Source organism: Synchiropus splendidus, chromosome 5 (assembly GCF_027744825.2).
Source record: "Synchiropus splendidus isolate RoL2022-P1 chromosome 5, RoL_Sspl_1.0, whole genome shotgun sequence".
NCBI lineage: Eukaryota > Metazoa > Chordata > Actinopteri > Syngnathiformes > Callionymidae > Synchiropus > Synchiropus splendidus.
In genome coordinates, this window is record NC_071338.1 from 14,142,999 (window position 1) to 14,164,504 (window position 21,506).

Consider the following 21,506-nt stretch of genomic DNA (forward strand, 5'->3'; position numbering starts at 1 on the left):
TCATACGATGGAAACTTCACGTTCAAATATGACCACAGGTTCGTCACAATTGTCACTTTCCGCCGCCACAAAATCAGGAGCAGCACCTGCTCCGAAAGGTACATCCGTGTTTCATCAAACCAGTCGTGTGAAAAAAAGAAAAGTACATTTTATTGAGGATGTGTTGCCAAGTAAAAGTGAAAAATATTGAAGTCACCTAAAGTATAAAGTATAAAGCAATCATGAACTTGGAAATCTCAGCCAGTACAGAGCAGAACAGGCAAGCCAAGTGAAGCAAAAATATGAAATACCAATGTTAAAAAATACTCAAATTGGAAACACAAAAAGGCAGAAGCACATTCTTAAGTCACAGTTTAGGTCAGTTCTTTGAGCAGACCATGTGAATATTTGGTATATTTTGGTGTCGTCGGTTGTGACGCTCCTGTAGACCACCCCGAGGTGGATTCCACCATGAACAGTCCTTTGAAAGATTTGGTGACCACGTACGATTTCAATAGAAGAGAAAAACGTTGAGGAAACCTCACCACATGATTCAGAGTTCCATCACACATCGGATATCACACGATGATGGCAAACAGTCGTTGCCAGCAGAGGTGACTTTGAGGAGTTTCTTGTCGTTCTTTCTTGGATATTTTGTCAGTACAAAGAGCAACATGAATTGAATAAACTACCTCAATTTTAAAGACTTATTTTTCAGATGATTAACTTTCACGCCTGAGAGGTGTCAGTTCGAGGGTCTGTGCACCTCATGATCTTTGAATCAGTCTAGTGACAGATGAACTTGTGAATCTGCAGTTTGTCCGTGAGTGTGAAAATGCTTGTTCATGGTTTTCTGCGTGCACACACAGCATTCATGCGTCTGGCTTTGGGCGTGTTTTTCTGGCTGTACGCCATCAAGTTGATGACTGAAGTTTTAAGGTGTTTGTTGTAGAGAAAGTAAATTAAGTCTGAGAGTAGTGTGTTTATTAAGAATGGCTTCCACGAGTAGAATAGCGTCCGTGATGTTTCCCCGCCAGATAGTTTTACTACATTCCTGCGCCTCGGAGGAGCCGAACGTGAGACCGCCATGAAAGATGTTTCACTGGGCATTTTCTTTTTTTTTGACTTTGGAAATCGTTCAAATGAATTTAATTTTATTGCTGTCACCCTGAGAGGATCTAAGTGTTGTTCATGTGGTTTATCATTTCATAGGAATGTGATCGATGATTGAGTGTACATATGTAGATGAAAATAAATCATTTTGAAGTACATTCTCCCTCCTTGTTTTCTGTGAAGAACACTGTTCTTCCACACCTCACCACTCCTCCACTCCCTGCACTGGATTGTTAAAGACCACAGGGCCACTCATGGCTGACCATGGAACGGACTTCATCAGGAGGGACCAAACCTGGATTATATGTTCTCCCTGTGCTTATATGGGTTTCCTCTGGGCACTCACATTTCCTCCCACAGTCCCAAAACATACAGGGAACAATGGGTGACTGGTGTCCGAGCTTGTGCGTGTCTCACTGTCTCACCTGCCTGTCACCCCAGGTAGGGATAAAATAGGAATTAATTCCAATTGTTCTCGCTGCTCTGTGTTATTTTGTTAAATTTTTACATCCATGACTTGTAGATATTTGCACATTGATCCTCCTGGGGCCATGATTGTGCTCTGGGAGCGGCTTTAAACATGGCACCAACTGCCACGAGTACGTCTGGATTCATTTGCTGCTCACTAACAGTAGCTTTGTCCTTCTCGAATTGCAAACAGCTTCTAAGCAAATATTAAACAAGAGCATTTTATTTAACTAAAATGTTTTATTTCCTAAATGACCTGGAGGAACCTGTTGGGCGGGCTCACCCAACAGAAGCCATATTGTTGAGTAAAAGGATGTTGACTGTTGCACATTGCCATCATCGGGTAGGGTAACACAAACGCTGTGTAATAAACTGGTTATTACTTCATTAATATAGCTTAATACTTGAATAAAGTACATTTGTTGGTCTTAAGTTCATAAACATTAATGTAAAACTCCGCAAGACAAGGTTGTCCAATTTCTCCCTTCTTCTTTTATTGAACTGTTAGGCCACTCAATAAGACTCAGTGAAAGGGTGAGGGGCATTAAGGTGGGAGGAGTGGAACAAAAAGTGGCAATACTTGCGGACAATGTATTGGTTTTCCTGGACGAGGCAGATAATTCATTTAGGGCTTTAATGAAAATACTCAGAAAAGTTAAATATAGCAAAGACATGTTTTGACTTTTAATTCTGAACCCTCAGAAGAAATTCAAAATAGCTTAAAACTCAAATGGAATAGTGAAACTTTGAAGTACTTGGGAATAAATTTAACAAAAAACGATTTGACTCGTGCAAATTATGAGCCCTTGACAGAAAAGATGAAATCTGATCTACACAGATGGAACCTAATACAATTTCTGAGTATTAGTTCCAGAATTGATGCAATAAAAATGATGGTTCTACCCCGATACTTACCCCGATACTCTGCCAGTGAAAGTGAATGAAAAACAGTTTAAAGAATGTGTTTGATACAAAGTCCCGCAATTGGGAAAGAAAAAGGAGGGTTATCTCATCCATGCTTTAAAAAAAATACTATGCTGCACAAGTGAACCCAATACTGTGTTGGGGATGGGATGGTTATAAGGCCACATGGAAAGATATTGAGATGGGATTGTGCACAGACTTCCCTCTTCAGCCTGTCATAGCTGATACAGGACTGATGAGGAAAGCATTGAACATTACAACCTTAAGAATAAGGAAGAAAGTTGCAAATATGACACTCATTTTTTACTTCATCAAAATGACCAAAGGTTTAGATCAAGGATAAACACGGGGCTAAACTACTTGTCTTTTATGTCAAAAAACATTTTTCAGAGTTTTCAGTCCCTAAAAGGAAGATATCATTTGGAACAAAGTGATTTTTTTAGATATTTACAGATACACCATTACTACATCCAGGAGTGTATATCTAAACTATATAAGGCCCAGTGTTATGAGGAAAATAACAATACAGAGTATATGAAAGAAAAATGTGAAGTAGAGGGGGCAATTCATATTTCAACTGAGGACTGGGAGGAGATATGCCGCTTTCAAATATCTTCCACAAATAAAACATTATGTTGTATTTGATCCTATGTATTGTACTTGCAATAAAAATGTAATTACAAAAAAAGGACTCGATCACTCAGTCCTAGTTGGCATTTGTCCTTTCATTTGCTTTCGTTATACACTTGTTAAATGGTGAAGACACCGGAGATGACAGTGATTATACCCTGTTCCTGTTGCAGTCTTCGATGGTCATTTAGGAACCTGACGGCGGCTTCAAAGGCTGGACCACCTGGACAACCTCAGGTGACTGACAGATCCCCGCTGTGGCGGAGGGGGGCCGGACACCTGGTTCAGACTATCAAGTCTTTCTCCTCCCATATAGAACTCCTGGAATCCTCTAGTCTAGAGAGCGGACCTGACGTGACCCTCAGTCCGCAGGCGCAGAAATGTATATAAATCCACTTTTTCCACTTATCTGAAACCTCATGATATCGATTTGTGAATAACTAAAACAGTTAATGAGACATTTTTGAGAAAAATACACACATTTGAAGAGAGTTTAGAGGTGTGTGACAGACTTGTTTCCAGCCAGGTATTTCATGTTCATGATGTGTTGTCATGTCGTGTGTGTGTGTGTGTGTGTGCGTGTGTGTTCCCGTGGACTCAGCAGATGGCCAGACGAGCCACAGCCGCGGTCTCTCCCCCCCGGGAGCCATATTGTCAGTCCTGGAATGCTCTTCAGTTGAACTTTCACCTTTCGAATGTGAAAGAAATGCTGAGTGTAACACTGTTCGCTCTGACGCCAACGCTACTGGCCAAGGTAATGGAGCAGGGCAGGACCCTTCTGAGCCTCAACTGCAGGTAGAAGTTAACTGACACCTTTGATCAGGCATGAATCCATATGAGAAAGCATAGCATGTTTCTCACATATGTCATTTAGTAGAGTAGCCCACAGTCTTTTCCCATGCGTTTGATCTTTTGCCAGTTCCACATCAGAGTCCCAGAATCCAAGCAACCACATGTACTGTAACCATGTACAGACGAAGCGGGTCCTTCAGTGAACACTGTCCTGTTGGACCTCTATATCAATGAAGATCAGTTTTCATATGAATGAAAGTCACCTCAAAGTTGATGATAACAGTCCCACTTTAAATAGTTGCATGAAATAGGACACTTGTATTTTTCATCACTGTGGTACATGAACTGGTAGTCACCACCAACATACCTATGTCACAGATATTTGGGCCTCAAAACAGTCGCATTTTTCTCGGCAGGCCGGGGCTTTCAACTTTCAACACAAAGTTGAACCGATAAGTTCTCTTAAAACTGTCACCAGTTGATGTTGAGTTAGCCTGTTTCAGCGGTCACCTGATTCTTTAACTGCACTGCGATTGATAGGGTGGAACAAAAACCAGCACCTGGACCATTGAGGATCAAGTTGAAGACCCCTGTTCTTGGGGTTTGAGGTGTGCCTCTTCTTTATTGGCACTCTGGACCCGAGGTTTGGACCAACTTGCTGTACATGCATCCTGTGTAACCGCAGCAAAGGTTTGAATCAGCTCAACCAGACTTAGACTATTACCGGTCCGGTTGAGCTGATTCAAACCTTTGCTGCGTGGTGACCCGGATAACTGAGCGCTCTCACAAACATCCTGTGTACCCGTAGTGATCGGAGAAGAGTCACTGTCATCAAAGACTACCAGACTAAAAAGTATTTAAACTATTTAAGAGTGATCACTTGTGATAACTACCATGGAATCCCATGGTATCCATAGCTCCTTTATACTACAGCAAAATTACCAGCATTAGTCAGTCAACCCGATGTTTTGGTCTCGTGTGATGCGGTCAGCTGGATGTGCATCAAACAACCCTTCAATAGACATGGCTATTCATCAGCTTTGACCCCCATGTGACAGGTCACCCCACTTTTACCATGTAGTGTCCCTGACACCTGTATTGTGAAGCCTTCCTCTGCTGTTCTGTTTGCATGCAGATTTACAGTCCTGTTGAACAGATCAAGTTGAGCAATGCTCACACATTCATGACCTGGTCAGAGAGCGCGTACATCAGACTTCTCTATTGTTTTGGAGTCATTGTGTTCTGTAGTTCATGCTGCCAGGTGGATGGAGAAGGAGAGCAGTATGTCACCTGGGTAGTTATACTCTGGATGGGGCTCATGTTTCATCTTGGTTTTTGATGCATCGCTCATTCCCACTGCTCTTGGCGATGATGTCACATCCTCTTCAATGGTATCAACACACTTTCATTACATGGTAGTATTTATGTTTGATTGGCTCCTGGACGTTCATTGATGACCACTTTATTTTTAATGTTCACCAATTTAAAAATGGCAAAGCAGATACCGTCCTCCAGATGAGCGTGTAGTTCCGCCGTGCACATTTTGAGGCCCTCCCAAAGTGATGCTGGTGGTCATTGTGTTGACTGGGTGTGGTGGCAGTAATGTCAGAGGTGAGTGTAGTTGTGATAGTTTTCAGTGGTGGATGTTTCCACACCTTTAGTCTGTGCTATTGGAGAAGCCCTGACATTAATACCAGTGTTTATGCGCCGTCTGACCTACATAACTGCTGCAGCTCAGGCCGATGTGGAAGCAGCAGAGGAGGACAAGGCGGGCAGGAACTTCTACATTTCAGTGGCAGTTTGTGAAAGGGTAGAACAAAAGTGAGCCTCGGGGAAGTTGAGTGGTGCTGGAACTGGAGCATCAAGTTCTCACCTTTTGTTTACACTGAACATTCACCAGAATTTCACAGCAATAACTTTGGCCTGCTCCCAGTATGTGTTCTTTATCTGCTGTGATCTGTAGCGTGGAGGACCCTCACCTGCTTCAGCAGTGAGCCACAACAATTCATCAGGGATTCTTTTGTGTGCACAGTCAAAACTACAAAATGTCTGAAGCACACACCAATCAGCTCAGGTTCAATTACATTTCCTGAAGGGCCACATTAGAAGCTGTAACTGTGGTGAGGCACCATCATCATAAGTAAGACAGCAAAGAATACAAAACATGACGTAAAAATATCCAAAATATGTGCTTAAGCAACAAGGACAAGTTGACCTAAAAAGATCAAATGTCACTAAGGATATTAAGAAGTGCAAATATGCCATGAAACATATTGAAATATTTCATTTTATACGCACTTAATTTCAATATAAATCAGCATAACTATGGACCAGCGTTCAATATAAAAAGGCAATTTATTTCAGAATCTATTTCCAGTAGTCCTTCAATGTATTTTGAGGAACAAGAAAAACTCATGTACCTACTTTCTGAACGGATTTTATTATTTGCCCTGGATGGTCACAACTGGCTCCACTTGCTGGAATGAGAACTCAAAATAGAGTTTTGATGTGAGGAGAAGGTTCGTCCCCTGCTGCCATGGCCCTGATGGAAATGTTTCAGGAACACATGGACTCAATCCTTTGGCTCACTCTATCTGTACCAGGAGTTAAAGCAGGACTGTGCTGGATTAAATGGCCAGTAATTGAATTACAATTACAACGTTGTTCTTTACAGAAGATTGATTTTCTCCTTTGGTGGAGCTCATTCCCTCGACCTTTGACTTTTGTCAGTTGACCCTCATGCTCAGGCTGTGAACAAGTCGGCACAGTCCAACCTTAAAGAACACTGAGTCAAATAAAGGGGTTTCCTGAGCGATAATGACGACGGCGGCTACAGACAGATGTACTCCACATCATTTATTCACTCTTCTGAATAGACTTCTCTTCAGCAGGACTGGACGCCCTCTCCATCAAGGCGTGGATCCGTTTGAGCCACTCCGCTCTCTTCTCTGTGACAGAGTCAGCGGTGATGTTCTGGATGGGAACGAGGGGCTCCTTCTCTTCCATGGCCTGCTCACACAAGAGCTCGGCCATGTAGATGACGTACATGCCGCAGTCATAGTTGTTGCTTTGCTGAGGACACTGGTGCTCCTCAAACATCACGCCCTCCTTGCAGGCCAGAAAGGGCAGCAGCCTCATGGCCACGTGCCTCGCGTGGATGGCGTTGGTGGCTCTGCGGGAGTCGTAGTGGATGAACTTGTTGGAGGGACGGTGGTAGAGCAGCAGGCTCCAGTGGCTGCCGCCTGGAGTGTTGCGGGAGTTGTTGTTGATGGCGAGGAAGATCCACTGCCTGAAGGGCAGAGCCAGCGGCTTGAGGAACATAAAGAGTTCTTTGGTGTCAGTGCTGAACTTGATCAGTTCTGTGATCATGGGCCCGATGAAGACCGTCATCAGGCTCAGAAGCTGGAAGCAGTCGTTGACAAAGTAATGGAAGGCAAATCGGATGATCTCATCGTTCAGCCAGTGAGGGCCCTCCAGCAGAGAGACGTCCGAGCGCCGCAGCCAGACGTTTTCGTATTGGAGTACCACCGGATCCATCTCTCACCCTGCGACCCCCAGAAACCAGCAAGGGTCGTGGTGCGGGGGGGACGTGGAATGTGGGTGTATTTCTGGCCTCGATTCTGACGCTCCTCCAGCCAAACAAAGCAGCTTCAAACAGAAATACACGGCGTTAAATTCCAATGTTTTGATTTTGATGCTAAGCTCCGTCCCTTATGACATCAGACTCTACCCTGTTGACGCAAAACAGCCTCCTCCTTTGTTTGTGGCTCCTTTGCCAGCCTTTGTCATCCCTCACCTGTTTGAGTCATCTGCCTTTCTTTACTTACTACTGCCTTATACAGTGGTACCTCGGTTCTCCACCACAATCCGTTCCAGAAGGCCGTTCGAGAAGCAATTTGTTCGAAATCTGGAAAAAGAAATAACGCATTCCAAGCCTTAAAATATGCTTTTGTAGGAGTGAACGTAGAGTGTCTGCTGCAGGTGCGCTGTTCCTCTATGTGTGTTGCCGCTGCATGTGGGAGGGGTTGCTGAGTGAGTGACGTCTCTCCAGAAGTGAAGAGGTGCCCGGTGCGTGTCCAGCTCTGAATGTGCGCTTCTGTGCAGTTTGGCTGTGACAAAGTCATAAACCAAGTAACGCTCTGTCCCAGACTCGCCTCATCCCTGTCCCATCTCCAGCCCACAACAGGACATCAAACCCTGGAGTGAGCGCTCCAGCCTCGGAGGTGTGGAGAGCGAGCACCTCCCCTGTGACTCTCTACCACGGTCCAGTGCGGAGACAGGAAAGGTTTTACACCTCAATATGAAGAAAAAAACAGTCAGTAAATGTAGCTAACGGGACATTTCACGGATTATTTCATATCCTTGAAAAAAATCTCTGATCGTTGTTAAAGGTGAATCCATATTCATGTTCAGCCGGTCATGTACTATGACTTATGCGAAGAAATATGGATAATATTGATTTATTATACAGTCAGTACAATGGCTTGCAGTCTTTAAAATATGTTAAGCAGCATATTTTAATTTATATTAAAAAAGATTCTATATCTGAATCCATATTCTTGTTTAGCATTATTTAGTGTTAGTTGCCGCTTGATGGAGCCTGAACTACATTTATTGTCTGCATTTTACAAGTCATCTCAGTGATATACAGCCCAGCTGAGTGAAATCTCTGGTTTATTCTGAGCACTCTGGTTTCCTGTCACTCAGGTGACATGATGACACTCACGTCTTCTGTAGGTGCGTTCCCAGTTCCCAGTTTCACCTTTCAACATCAGTTAAAAAATAAATACATTGTATTTAAAACTTTATGTCAAGAACAAGTAGAACGTTCTACAGCCAGAACACTTAATCGTGCGTGTTACAAATCAGGAGTCATGACTCAAGTCTGGAGGTCTCGAGGAGATGGTGCGACACTCAAGGTGTCGAGATGAGCAGCTCTTTGCACCAGTGTTTGGATCCGCTTGCACCACTCTTCTCTCTTCTGGCTGATGAAGGCGGGAGTGATTCTTCGGACCAAGCGGGTCGACCGTGTCTCTCCTTTGGCCTTCTCACACAAGATCTCCGCTATGCTGAGGACGTACATCCCGCAGTCGTAGCTGTTGCACTGCTGAGGGCATCTCTTCTCCTGGAACCTCAGTTTCTTCTCCATCCCCAAAAAGGGCTCCAGCTGTTTGGCGATGTGCTTTGCGTGAGCACTGTTTCTGGAATAAAAGGAGTCGTAGTGGATGAACTTGCCAGAGGCGCGGACAAAGGCCAGGAGGCTCCAGTGGGACCCTCCCGCTTCCTGGTTGCAGTTGTCATTGACTGCCAAGAAGATCCACTGGCGGGAGGCCAGGTCCAGTGGCTCCAGAAACAAACACAGATCCCACATGTCATCGCAGAACTTGATGAACTGGGTCACCTCGGGACTGATGAAGGCGGCCATCTGGCTCAGCGTCTTGAAACAATCACTGGCAAAATAGTCAAAGGCAAACCCGATGATCTGGTCGTTCAGCCAGTGCGGCCCCTCCAGCAGAGAGACGTCAGAGCGCCGCAGCCAGCTGTTCTCGTAGCTGACGATTACTGGGTCCATCTTCCAACGTGCCGCCTGAACGCAGTGTGTGGTTCGCCGTGGTAGCTCGGTGTTGACTGACTGGTTGGGAAACTGAGGTGGTGCCAGATCTATATATGAAGATCATGAGACTTTTATGCAGATTTTGTGATGTGTCACAGGACCACCTGACACTGATGACTTTATTATGTCATAGAGAACTCTCCCCGCCATCCGCCTTCCTGTTCATGACTGTCCTGTTGCATCAGAATAAAGAATCAAACAGAGACTATGCAACGTGGAGCTGTTCTCAAGCTGCCTCATTTTCCCTCCAGGTATTAGATGAAAGCCCTCAGTGGGGAAACTATAACACTGTTACCACCAGTGGTCTAGTTTCATCAGACCACAGGACTTCTCCCTGAAAATTCATGTCCTGGATCCCATGTGTGACAACTGTTTTTACCTGGCTTATGAACAGTCTTCTGCTCAAGGAGGTTCTTCAACAAGGACCTTCAGCTGGTCTCTTTGTTTTGCTCTTGACATTTCACACCAGGTGCCATCTTGAGTTGGACGCTTGAGGAAGCTCGACCAGCTTGTGTTGATGTGGAGCAGCCGCTGAGCTTTCAGCTTTCACGTTCCACCTAGGCTCAGCTCTTTCTCCACCATGGCTGTCAGCTGGGTGACGTGTCAGCTTTCCCCTGTTATCAGCAAAATCTCCTCCCAACCTGAGTGGCATTTTACTCCTGTGAGAGCAGTGGTTCTGGATCAGCATCATCAACTTCTGCTGCTAACCAGGAAGAAGAGAGTATCTTGAACTTATGATCTTCATCACTAAGCTTTGCACAGATCCTAAAAATTCTGGAGTCAAGACAACGAACTAGTTGTTTGCAAGCAGTTGACTCTCTTTTAGAGTCCTCTCTTTGCCTTTAAGTACATAACTGCTCCTTGATCTTCATTCTCAATTCTCATTCTCAAACCTTCAAGGACTTTGTTGTGTAAATACTATTGGAATAATACTATTTGCACTTTATAATATAATTTCTTTTTCATTTTATTGTGATATGTTGTGTACAGAGCATGTTAGGAACATAATTTCCCTTGGGATTAATAAAGTTTTCTGATTCTGATTTAAGGACACATTCAAAAGTGAAGAAACACTGATCTGATCTGATGTTTTGATGTACAATGTTCAGAGGTACACAACCTCTGTTTATTCATCAGTCACGTATGGACGAGAATAAAGGCTTCTATCATGTGCATTGTTTTGAAATTATTTATTTCTGCCAAAAGTATATTTGCACTGTTGCCTCTGAAAATATGAGCCATTCGACATCCACTCGTGCAACATCTATGCTCAGAGTCAATTCTGCAGTCTGAGGTGTTCCTTTGGTGGTTATGTTTTGTCTTACAATAGTTTGAATAAAGCAAACGTCAGCAGTAATATCCAACTTTTGAGTGTAGCAGTTCCATTCATAGACTCATGGGGGTGCAATGCAGTGTTTATCGCGCCACCGGTGTTGGACAAGGATAAAGGAACACATGCCAATACAGTTATTACAATTATTCATTTGTTCAGTTAGGAATAAATACCCAGAAGCTATTTCATATTCATATAAAACTGATGTGTTTGTTAGAACAAACACTGCAGACGTCAATTAATGCTTTTCGAAGAAGAACTATGGACCAAAGCATCGTGTTGTGAGCTCAAGGTCATATTTTTGGAAATATGAGACCCATGCTAACAGCATTTCAAATGAACTATTGTGTCTGTAGACGTGCAGAACGTTTGACGCTGTGAAATCGATGGCGTAAATAAAAAATATCTCTGCTCTATTTAGCGCGAGAGTGCATTCATGTTGGAGGGTAATGGCATAGAATGGAGGCGATCAATGTGTTATTGGATAGGAAGACCTTTGCACCAGACTCTGGATCAGTCTGCACCATTCCGCCCTCTTCTGCGTAATGAAGTCTGGCGTGATGTTTTGGACAGGCAGATGTGGCCCTTTCTCTCCCATCGCCATCTCACACAGGATCTCGGCGATGCAGATGACGTACATTCCACAGTCGTAGCTGTTGCACTGCTGGGGACAGTCCTCCTCCACCAAGTGCACTTTCCTTCCGCTGCCCAGGAAGGGCTCCAGCTTCATGGCGATGCGCCGTGCATGAACCAAGTTACTGGCATTCTGCGAGTCGTAGTGAATAAACTGATTTGAGTTACGGTGGAAGACAAGAAGGCTCCAGTGGGAGCCGCCGGCGCTCTGGTTGGAGTTGTCATTGACTGCCAGGAAGACCCATCGACGCGACGGCAGGTCCAGCGGCTCCAGAAACAAAGACAGCTCTATTGCATCGGCACTAAACTTGATGAACTGCGTGACCTCAGGGCTGATGAATACGGCCATCTTGTTGAGACGTTGGAAACAGTCAGTGACAAAGTACTCGAAGGCAAATCCAATGATCTGATCGTTCAGCCAGTGCGGCCCCTCAAGTAGAAAGACATCAGAGCGCCGCAGCAGACTGTTCTCATAGCTGAGTACTACTGGGTCCATCTCTCAGCTGGCGGTCTGTAGGGACATAGAAACAAATGTGTTCAGGAACCAGGTTTTCGAGATGTTAAGTACATTAACTCCATAGAAGGAAAGAACATCTCAATGCATATGCAGTACGGGTGGTTCCAGACCCTTTTGAGGGGGGTTGCTGAACCAACTAACCACTCCTAAAGTGAAGTTTTAGATCCAGATAGATTAGTATCACAGATGCACACAACTGAAATGCTGCATCTTCTTAACATAACCTTTGTTGTGGTTTCATATACCCTCATCTCTCCTCCATTCTCCACTCCAAGCACAGCACACAAGCCGATGGGGGTGGATGAAAAACAACTTCAGGTGTTAAAACCTGAAGTAAATACAACACATTTCTTTACTCCTGCCACTCAACACGATCATCACCGGCTCCATTTCTCATTTAGATTCAGTCAAATGCAGAGTACTGTTTATGTTCTCATGTCGGGTTAGCCGAGTTAACCAACTTAAAGTTTCAGTCGGTGTCACTCTAGCTTACTGACTGGATGCTCAGTATCACCCTGTGTGTTGCCTGTACACATCTGTGTTTTTGAATGAGCAGCAAAGTAAGATCTTTTTTTTTTTCTAAAAAGAAAAGAGACAGGTCCAGGTAAGAATGAATTTTAATAGGTGATTTCATACTCCACAGCAAATAAATATAAGGAAGATGTTGCAAGTTTAATGTACCTGTTTAAATCACATGTTGAATAAAAGAAGCCACTATTTATTTCATTGTATGCATTTTGTTCGTCAGCCTTGATGGTAAATGTGGACAAGAACAGGAAATCTTCTTTGCTATTTTTTTCCTAATTAATTGCATGCTTCAGTACTTGCTTCATTTCAATATAAAAATAAAACATGGGTCAGACGGGATGTTCTTATATTTTCCTCCATTATTTCTTATGATCCAAAGTTGCATTAAAATGTATACAAAGCAGGAGCACTATTCTTGCCTGGCCAGCCAGCAGTCTGAGAGCTCAACAGCCCGTGACCTCTGATCCTAGAAATACCGCTGCTGTGCAGTCATCTTCACTTTTGTATAAAGCCAAAAATCGAATAATGTAAGTCGCATCATCATAAGCGAGCTTCAAAGCTAATGAAAGGTTCAAGAATATGCCTCTGTTCACAACTCTTAATTCAGCTAGAAAGAAAAAAACGTGATCCACATGGTGAAATTCAAATGTTTCTCAGTAAATATGCCAAAATGTTGGGCTGAATTTCACACATTTTCCATCAACGTTGGTTACTAGTGACAGTGGATATTCCGTGTATACGATGTTTAGTGCAAATGACAAAAGTAACTTTTTCAAAACGTTCGATTACTTCTGACATGACTCAGATACTGAGTTTAAGAAACGACGAACGATTCAGCTCAGTGATACTCATTTTTGGATATTTAAATTGAACGTTATCTTGAAATATTCATCACATAAATTGCGAAACAACTGTTCGGACGCCAACCTCAGACTGGTTCAGTCGAATGAATGGATAAATCGTTGTCGTTTCTACATACAGTCTCCTGACTTCACAAAAGCATACGTTTATGTAACCGTAGTTCCCGACAAGACGAGCGCAAAACTACTGCAATGCGCTTTCTATCCGTCAATCAAAGTACCTCGAGGTTGTCAGTAGGAATAGCATCGGTTAGCTGACTCATGTCATGTACGAAGCGATGAACTCAAACACGGCTGTAAAGTCCCAAAACAATGTCACGAAGCAATAGGCGAACGACTTTAATCTCAACACGGAGAGTAACAAGTTGAACGACGGCGTCTCACCTGTATGCGCGCATGAAAGCTACACAAAAAGGGGCCGCCGTATGTCTAAAAATAACGTAAAGCGATTTTCAACATAACAATTTGCGACAGTAGGCGTGACCACAGTGGTGCGTTCAAGTGACATCTAAAAGTTGTTGAAAATGTATTTATTGGAATGGAAAATCGGGGGATTAAAAAAAAAAGCAGTTTAGATTGATCGGACCGTGTTTACGTTATTTTCTCGACTACCGATTTTGTATTTTTCTGGACACCGTCAATATTTCTCGTCACTCTGCTCCTCGGAACTGTGAACGCGCATGTGTGCGCGGCCGCGCTCATTAGCGAGCCCAGGCGGAATTCGCAGCGACCGTCACCGAGCCGCGGAGCGACGGCTGAAGTGGAAAGACACCTCAGCTGCAGACATGAGCCACTTTTCCACTGGAACTGGAAGTTCTTCGGGCTTTTCTCAAGGATAAGTGCCGGGTGAGCCAGCGACGGACCATTTAATTCAGCGGAAATGCAGGGGAATTAAAGAGAATTTCCCCGTGTGGCTCCAAACGCCTCAGCACAGGCTGAGAAGACGAGCTCCGGCTGCCGCTTGACTTCTCCGGCGATTTACCTCGGCTCGCGAAGGTAACTTCTCTCTTTCTGCTTCCATTTCTTCCCAAGGTAGAAACCAGGAACCAATTGTGTTACTGTCGCCAGTCATTCAGTTGACGCTCGGACTGTAGTCTTCTGGAATTGGTCTAATAAAAACAGATTTTTGACCTGAGAAGTGTACACCTTGAGCAAACTCGTCGTCTTTCAACTGTGCCTCATTTAACTATATTCTAATAGTCCAGATTGGTGGGAGGTAATACTAATATACGCGCAGTGGTGAAGTAATATTGTATCTTAATGTCGTTTTAGTGGATCCACTGGAGGTAAAAAAAAAAAAAAAAAGGTCAAGTCCTAATAAAAGTAGTTAGAGTGCTCATGTTTTGGAATAACTTTTCAATGAATTTGTGGTGGATGCTGTAGCTAGGATTTTTTGTGTGTTTATTTATGAGAGAATCTATAAAAATGTCAAATGTCTCCAGAAAATGTATCTAAAAAAGATCCACACGTGTGTACAATATTGTCTATATAATAATGCAAACTCCTTATCCTTGAATTGATCTGGTTTTTAATCTGTAGATCTTGCCGGGGGGGATTTTCAGTTAATTGCCTGAGAGAATGCAGTAGCTTTTTAGGTCTAGTCTGGCCCTGAGCTGCGCACAGGTGATGTGACTGAAGTGGGCCTGTCCTGCAGGAATGTGAGGTTTGAGAAGAGACAGCTGCAGCAGCGAAAGAGGCAGCCCAGACTGAGACTACAGCAACTGGTCACAGTCGACATCCGAGACCCCTGACCCAACACTGCCATCGACTAGGATTGCCATTGTTGTTGAATGCATTTGGATGATAGTTACAACATGACATGGATAACTAAGTTTATCATGTGGCCTTTTTTCATGCACATTTCAGGCACATTTAGTGTTTGGACTTTTTTTTTTACAAGAACAAAATGTCAAGCTTCATTATATTCACATTAGCAATTCTTAAACATAGCAATGTGTCGTGATGCATTGTGTTGCGTCAGAGTGAAATATCAGTTCTACTGTGTTTTTGTTGGAGCATTAAACTACACAATCATCTTGGCTAAGGTTGCACCTAGTATGTTTTGTGAAGTAGTTAGGATATGTTGAAATATTGTCTCCTCTGACATGTGCCTATGCCCTGACTGCAGTTAAACAATTGGGTAGCGACCGGCCTCTCAGCAGCCCTGAAGGTGTTGCTGCTGAACCAACTCTCAGCAAGAGTTTGGGTGAATGCTCCGGTCATGTGCTGCAGCTTCACATGATTGGGATGTTCCATAAAGAGTTGTGGCGGCATGATGGGATTGTATGGCGTAAGATATTGGCATGCGCATGAAGTCATTAAAGAGGAACCAGCTTGTGTTGCTCCAGACAAAGCTGCTCTTTCTTTGGCCAGTCATTATATGAGGGAGACTTTGGCCTCAAAGGGCTCAGCTTCCCAGTGTGTTGCATTTCCCCTCATTAACTCACTGGTGCTAACAGTAGCAGGACAGAGGGCCGTTTTCTATTTTACTTTCATTTCCTTTTGATCGATATCTTGGATAGAAACATTGGACAAAGGGAAAATCCTTCAGCTAAGCAAGCAGAAGATGATATTCTCTGATATCTCTCTGTTTGATGGAGACCTTAATCCGTGTGTTTGTTACAACCGCTGGTAATAATGGAGCTAAGTGCCTCAACTGGAGAGGATTTGAGGTCGTAATAGTAGTGGTTGGCTAATTTAAAATGTTGTGTTTCCATTACACATCTTTAGCCCTGAGTCATCGTTCCGCCGAAGACGAGAGCTGACACTGCAGAGGTTTTGCCAAAAAAAATGTCTGTCTCCTTTTAATGGCCACAATTCATTTAGTTTGACTGATACAGTATAGTGTCACGTCACGCGGCCACTCAGGTGAAGTTGGCTTCAATATTTCCCCCACTAACGTGAGCAATGCAAGGCAGATCTCTGTGGTGGATCAGACGCTCACTTGGTGTCGCAGTGGAGAGGTTTTAAGAGATACTAACTGTAGTTGGTGGTTATCTTTGTTGAACCAAATGAGGTCCACTGACACGCTCCTGATGTTCCTAGATTTCTAGGAAACCTCATGTTGAGTTTGGGATTTCGCAGCCTCACGTGCGGTCTGAAGCAGCTGGTATGATGGAAAGAAATGTTGCTTTAAACTCATCATCATTCACGAGGAATTGTTGGCAGTTTCCCAGATCTTTCTAGCTGTGAGTAGACCAGAGCAAATCCAAGGGCAAAGCCGGGTCCGTTCTGGCCCTTGTCACTTGGAGCAGGTTGTAGGGGAAGCCTAGACTTCCTTAATGGAGCTGCTGTCCCTGTCAATAATGCAAACTGGTTGTATTTTGTGACAATACCTATAGGCCTCAGCAGTCTTATGGTACAGAAAGGATTGGGCCTGCGGTTAATCCTCAGGCATGTGCTCTTGTGCAATGGTCCACACAACCGTCCTCCTGTTGTCCACTGATGCCTCTGTGCTGTGGAACCCGTTTGTCATGAGCCACAAGTTCCATTCCTTTTGGTGAAGTAAAAGGTGTTAGGGCCATGCAGGACGATGTTCGGTCTGTGCAGCAGACTCCCGCCCTTATCAGTGTGGAATTCTGTCAGTTTACAGTAGTCTGTGTTCTATCAGGGAGTGAGGGAGAGGAGGAAGAGGAGAGATGGTTGCGGGTAACTGACAGCAAACTGGCTGAGATAAGCTCAATAATCAATGACGATTAAAACTGAAATACTTCTCCAATCTGACCGACCATTAAGATAGCGTGGCAATAAATGAATGTACTGGCAAATATTGATGCCACAATCACGGCGTTCCTCTCCACATTAGAGCTGTGTACATGAAAGATAATGCTCAATAAACTGATTTGTTGACAGATAAAATATAATCTATTAACGGTAAACAAGAAATCACTATATGAGAATCGGTTACTTTACTACTAATTGTTTATTAAGATATCGTGTTTGTTTTCTGATGCCAAGACACCGTTCTTTTCCTGCTGTTTTGTCACATGATAGCAGAAATAGACACCAAAGTGAGGTCATGCTTGTTCTTTTATCGTGGAAAATCTCTGCACCTTTGGATCCAAATCGCCTGAAGCCACTGAATGTAAATGGTATGTAAAGACTTCTGTCAATACACTTATTTAAAATGCTTAATTAAACAACCCTGCAGTGGAAACCATTGCATATTTGTTGAACGTAGTTGTCGTCAAACTTGTATTGTTTTGCATGTAATATTCGATATCTCAACTGCCCTTCCTCTGAAGCAGAGCAGGTCTGTTCTGTCTGCTGGATTCAGAATCATTCAGACCAGCCAATGAGTGTCGGAGTGTGTGAAGTCAAGGCTGCTGTGAAAATTCCAACAATACCTTTGACCTAGAAATGTGCCTGAACACTGAGGGTGCCAGTAGACACCCTCCACTGAATCCCCTTGAGCCTCATTGAACCTTAATGCCCATATCATCAAAGTTGGAGCGCTCTCACATCCGTCCTGATTCCTCAATGGAGGATTTCTGAGCCACCATTTTGTTCATTTACTTCGTCTATTAAAGTCAGACACCCTGGAGACATTGGGGTGGGGTGGGGGGGTTATTGTCTTAAAAACCCTCCAACCTAAAATGACCCACTTGGTTCTCTCAGTCCTGCGTGCCCCGTCTCTTTTCATGTCATGTTGGCTGAGCAGGTAAGCCATGGGCAGACCCGAATACCAACCTAAATGAGTTTTTCCTTAAGTCTCAGTTTTGGCATTGAGGAATTGAACTAATGAGGGCTTAGAAGCGGTAGTGGGCTGCTCCCACTTGAGAAAATGAATCATTGTTCTAAAAATCTGCAGCTTTTCTGATACTTAGTCTCTGGGGAGAGGCTGAACATGATCTTAACATTATTCTAAAAACAATTAGCAATTAAAAATACATTTTTTTTTTATTGAATAACATTTCCTCTTTAAGCTCAAACTTGTCAAAATACTTGGTCATTGCTGTCTGAGTACAAGAGAAAGTGTAGGGTGACCTCCAAGAAGAGCACGTGTGACTAGTGAAGATGATCAACGTAGGTAAAGGGCTTGAACCTGGATATCTATTAAGTCGCTTAGTTTTAAGTCTTGTCTTGGTACGCTGCTTTTGCTTCCATGGACCAGTGATGAAGTTATGCTGGCAGTCAAGGATGAAACATGACATGAAGTGTGGCTAAAAAGCCATTGACGGTCACATGAGTTCAGTTTGGTAATAAGTTGTTGTCATCTCAAATTGTTGTGTTATGCACTTAACCAAAGGCAGCATTTGGTTTATGTTTATATTAGCCTCGTTGCTACGCTAAATTGTAAACAAAGTCATATTAAACACATGAATTAGAATCGACAACCTATAGCTCCCATTCATTTGTTGCCTTATCAGAGTCCGTGACAAAGACGGGTAGTAAATCTCTATTTATACACCCATAACCTGTTGACTTGTTTTTCCGTGTGGAGTCTAGTTTGTGACTTCTTTTAGTTTACATGACCATGAGAGTGAGTCGACGAAAAGGGACGTCATTTCTTTTCATTTCCAAGTCCTTTGTAGATCTAGTTTTCTCTTTTTTATTGTTTACACTCCTTTATGAAAACAAGGAACCTGGCTTCATGAAAACAAGACCCTGCATGCAGTCAGAGGAATAATACATGCAGCATTGACTTTATGCTCCTAGCCAACATCTTTTGTCATGTCACTGAAGCCTGCAACCAAACCTGCATTATCATCACTCTGCAGCAGCAGACTCAGGTTTCAAAAAGGATTGCGGTTTGCTGAAGTCAGAGAGGCCGCCATCGGCTGCTTTCCGACAAAAAAGACAAGCAAAGAGACTGTAATGCTGCCCTGTAATTACATGTCATGTTTTTCCTAATGCGCTAAACAGATGTTCTCAAAATTGTGCCGAACATTCAGACCTCACTTTGGCCGTGATGACCTGTCATTACAATCAGCTGGTGAATTTACTTCTTGTCAGTTTCTCTAATACTTGGTTCCACGACTTGTTTGTTGCCCTTCATCGGCGACTAGAGACTCCAACCGCACTGCTCGAGTAGGTCTCTGAAATTCAACTAGTTGACTAAAATGACAAATAGTTAAAGAAGAGCTTTTTCACTGTTACCAGTTAGCCTTAATATTTGGACTATAATAATATTAATATTGGACTGTTGAGTCTGTACTGAGGTGATCACGCGCTGTCCCTCTGATACACTCTTTTCTAATGTTGTCCTTCAGAGTCGTAAATGTTCACAGTCATGGCCTTTTTTTAATGAACACATTTGGGCAAAATTTGAGACGCCGTCCATACTGTTGAATTATTGATGAGCACTTTGTGATATTTGTCAATGAGAGAGAACATCTGTTGCTGCTAATGCTGTATTGCTCCTCTTCTGTTTTAATAATGCAGTGGATCATACTCTTATCATAATGGTATCCTTTAAAAAATTTGGGATACCTGAACCCTGGTAGTGAGGGTTGATCCATTTGTCATGCATCTGTTTCAGTTTTAGTTATGGCCTTGAAGCTAAGTGATGAGAGTGGATGAGATGAGCAGAAGAGGCTCCTTCCTTATTGATTTAAGGAGGTAATATTAGAGACTCTGAGTGGAGCCACTGCTCATAAATGAGTCATTTCGACATTTTAGGTTTTTCAGTCGTGCAGCTTAGAGAAGGCCTTGGTTTGGACATTCGAGATCCTAAAATCACAAAACGTAATATCAAGTGTCAAGCATCCTCCTGACCTACTACTGCTCACTGGGTTACCAAGGTGGTTACCAAGTCATGCTCTAGACTGGACGTGTTCAACTCAAGTCATGCTGGCTACTTCTGGCTAGTGTGATAATTAAATATAGCCTGTGACATACTTTATAATTATAATGGTCCCCTGTCACTCAACTGCAACAATTGAAGCTCATGTGATGTTCCACATCAGTAAGATTGACAGCTCTACTTGAGATTGTTTTTACCAGCATTAAGACTTCAGACGCAAGACAAACCCAAAGTGATTCGCTCATCTGTGTTTTTTGTGTTTCATTGTTTTTTCTTCTTACCAATGAATGCAGATTTTGTTCTCTTATGTCCAAACTCTCAATGTTTAAGGTCACTGTAGCTCAGCATCTTTTTGCAGAGAATTTGAACTGCAGAACTAGTTGCCAGCGAGTCTCTTTTGATTGAAAAAAGAAAGAGCAGAAGTGGCCTACAACTTCAAATATCGGCGATATCTTCTTATGCATTGACCTTCTTATGTTAATCTCTTTTACTTAAGTCATCCAAATTGTTTTCAATTCTCAATCTCCTGTCATTTCTGGCAGTCTGTGTTTCACTCTCCTCCTGCTTCTCCTGGCCAGAGTCAACCTTATGACCGTTACTGTAAAGGAAACATCAATGTTAAGTTTAGTTCAGATAACTTAAGATCGGATTGCAGTTATATGGTGGCAGTGTTACATTATCCACCGGGTAGTGAAGTAGAAGCCACCAATTAAAAATAGGAAGCCTGTGCTTCTCCAAACATTGTGAGCTGACTCTGAAGCACAAATAATGGAGCGTATATTCTGGTTGAGTATAATGTGACACATGTGCTATTAAACTGACACTCACTCTCCTTGAATTCTTTAAACAAGATCTGGTGCCTGTCTTGTGTTTCCGCCTTTGGTTTGAAAACTTCAGAGACACCCTGTTGGTTTTAGTGAGTTAATAACCGTTTGCTGAGGTAAGCTTTTTAAAGATGGTGGACATTCTGAGGTGCTGACTGCTCAGTGCTCACACACCTAGTATCGACACAGCTTGCCAAGGAGAAAGTTGTATATGTGTCGCTGAGAGTGCTGGGATGAGCAAATATCAATGTATTTTTGCATGTTTTTTTGTGACAAACTCTTTGGCAATTTTGGTTTCATGACTTATGATTTATTTTCTCACCGGTTTCTTGGTTGTTAGATATATTTATTATCAGTTTTTGTCTGTAACTCATGCACATGGTCCCATTAAAAGTTCACAGCAAAGGAAAATAAGCATATCTCTCTAACAGGACTGATTAAGTTGTCAAGTAGTGCAATTATTGTGTTCAATCCGTGTGCGTCTGACATCGCAGAAATCCCAGGCCCTTGCCGTTTTGGGTTGCCAACAACGTAAATGCTGTTTTA

The 21,506-nt window shown here is 43.1% G+C and overlaps 4 protein-coding genes across 21 annotated transcripts in view; 1 reads left to right on the top strand and 3 right to left on the bottom strand.

The window, feature by feature from the left end:
• Positions 1 to 6,361: 6,361 nt before the first annotated feature.
• LOC128759300 (sentrin-specific protease 8-like) lies at positions 6,362 to 7,625 on the bottom strand. Its single transcript, XM_053866172.1, has one exon. The coding sequence runs from the start codon at positions 7,441 to 7,443 to the stop codon at positions 6,763 to 6,765; it is 681 nt and encodes a 226-aa protein (XP_053722147.1). The 5' UTR covers positions 7,444 to 7,625; the 3' UTR covers positions 6,362 to 6,762.
• A 784-nt stretch (positions 7,626 to 8,409) lies between these two features.
• Positions 8,410 to 10,307, bottom strand: LOC128758897 (sentrin-specific protease 8-like). 2 transcript variants are annotated; one of them, XM_053865369.1, is made up of 2 exons: positions 9,900 to 10,307; positions 8,410 to 9,567 (listed from the first exon to the last, which is right to left on the bottom strand). In XM_053865369.1, the coding sequence occupies exon 2, from the start codon at positions 9,476 to 9,478 to the stop codon at positions 8,786 to 8,788; it is 693 nt and encodes a 230-aa protein (XP_053721344.1). In that variant the 5' UTR covers positions 9,479 to 9,567; positions 9,900 to 10,307; the 3' UTR covers positions 8,410 to 8,785. The 2 variants fall into 2 exon arrangements, with proteins under 2 accessions (XP_053721344.1, XP_053721343.1); XM_053865368.1 differs by having other exon boundaries at positions 8,439 to 9,693.
• Positions 10,308 to 10,429: 122 nt separating this feature from the next.
• On the bottom strand, positions 10,430 to 13,854 carry senp8 (SUMO peptidase family member, NEDD8 specific). 3 transcript variants are annotated; one of them, XM_053865370.1, is made up of 2 exons: positions 13,776 to 13,854; positions 10,430 to 11,997 (listed from the first exon to the last, which is right to left on the bottom strand). In XM_053865370.1, the coding sequence occupies exon 2, from the start codon at positions 11,980 to 11,982 to the stop codon at positions 11,323 to 11,325; it is 660 nt and encodes a 219-aa protein (XP_053721345.1). In that variant the 5' UTR covers positions 11,983 to 11,997; positions 13,776 to 13,854; the 3' UTR covers positions 10,430 to 11,322. The 3 variants fall into 3 exon arrangements, with proteins under 3 accessions (XP_053721345.1, XP_053721346.1, XP_053721347.1); XM_053865371.1 differs by lacking the exon at positions 13,776 to 13,854 and adding an exon at positions 13,613 to 13,769; XM_053865372.1 differs by lacking the exon at positions 13,776 to 13,854 and adding an exon at positions 13,459 to 13,553.
• Positions 13,855 to 13,961: 107 nt separating this feature from the next.
• Positions 13,962 to 21,506, top strand: part of myo9aa (myosin IXAa) — a 67,938-nt gene continuing 60,393 nt past the window's right edge. For 4 of the 15 annotated variants that reach the window (XM_053864390.1, XM_053864389.1, XM_053864392.1 and 1 more), the window contains exon 1: positions 13,964 to 14,387. The gene's annotated coding sequence lies outside the window, so the exon portion shown is untranslated. Of the gene's footprint in view, positions 14,388 to 21,506 lie in introns of all 15 variants that reach the window. The other 11 variants (XM_053864383.1, XM_053864391.1, XM_053864396.1 and 8 more) reach the window with 4 other exon arrangements.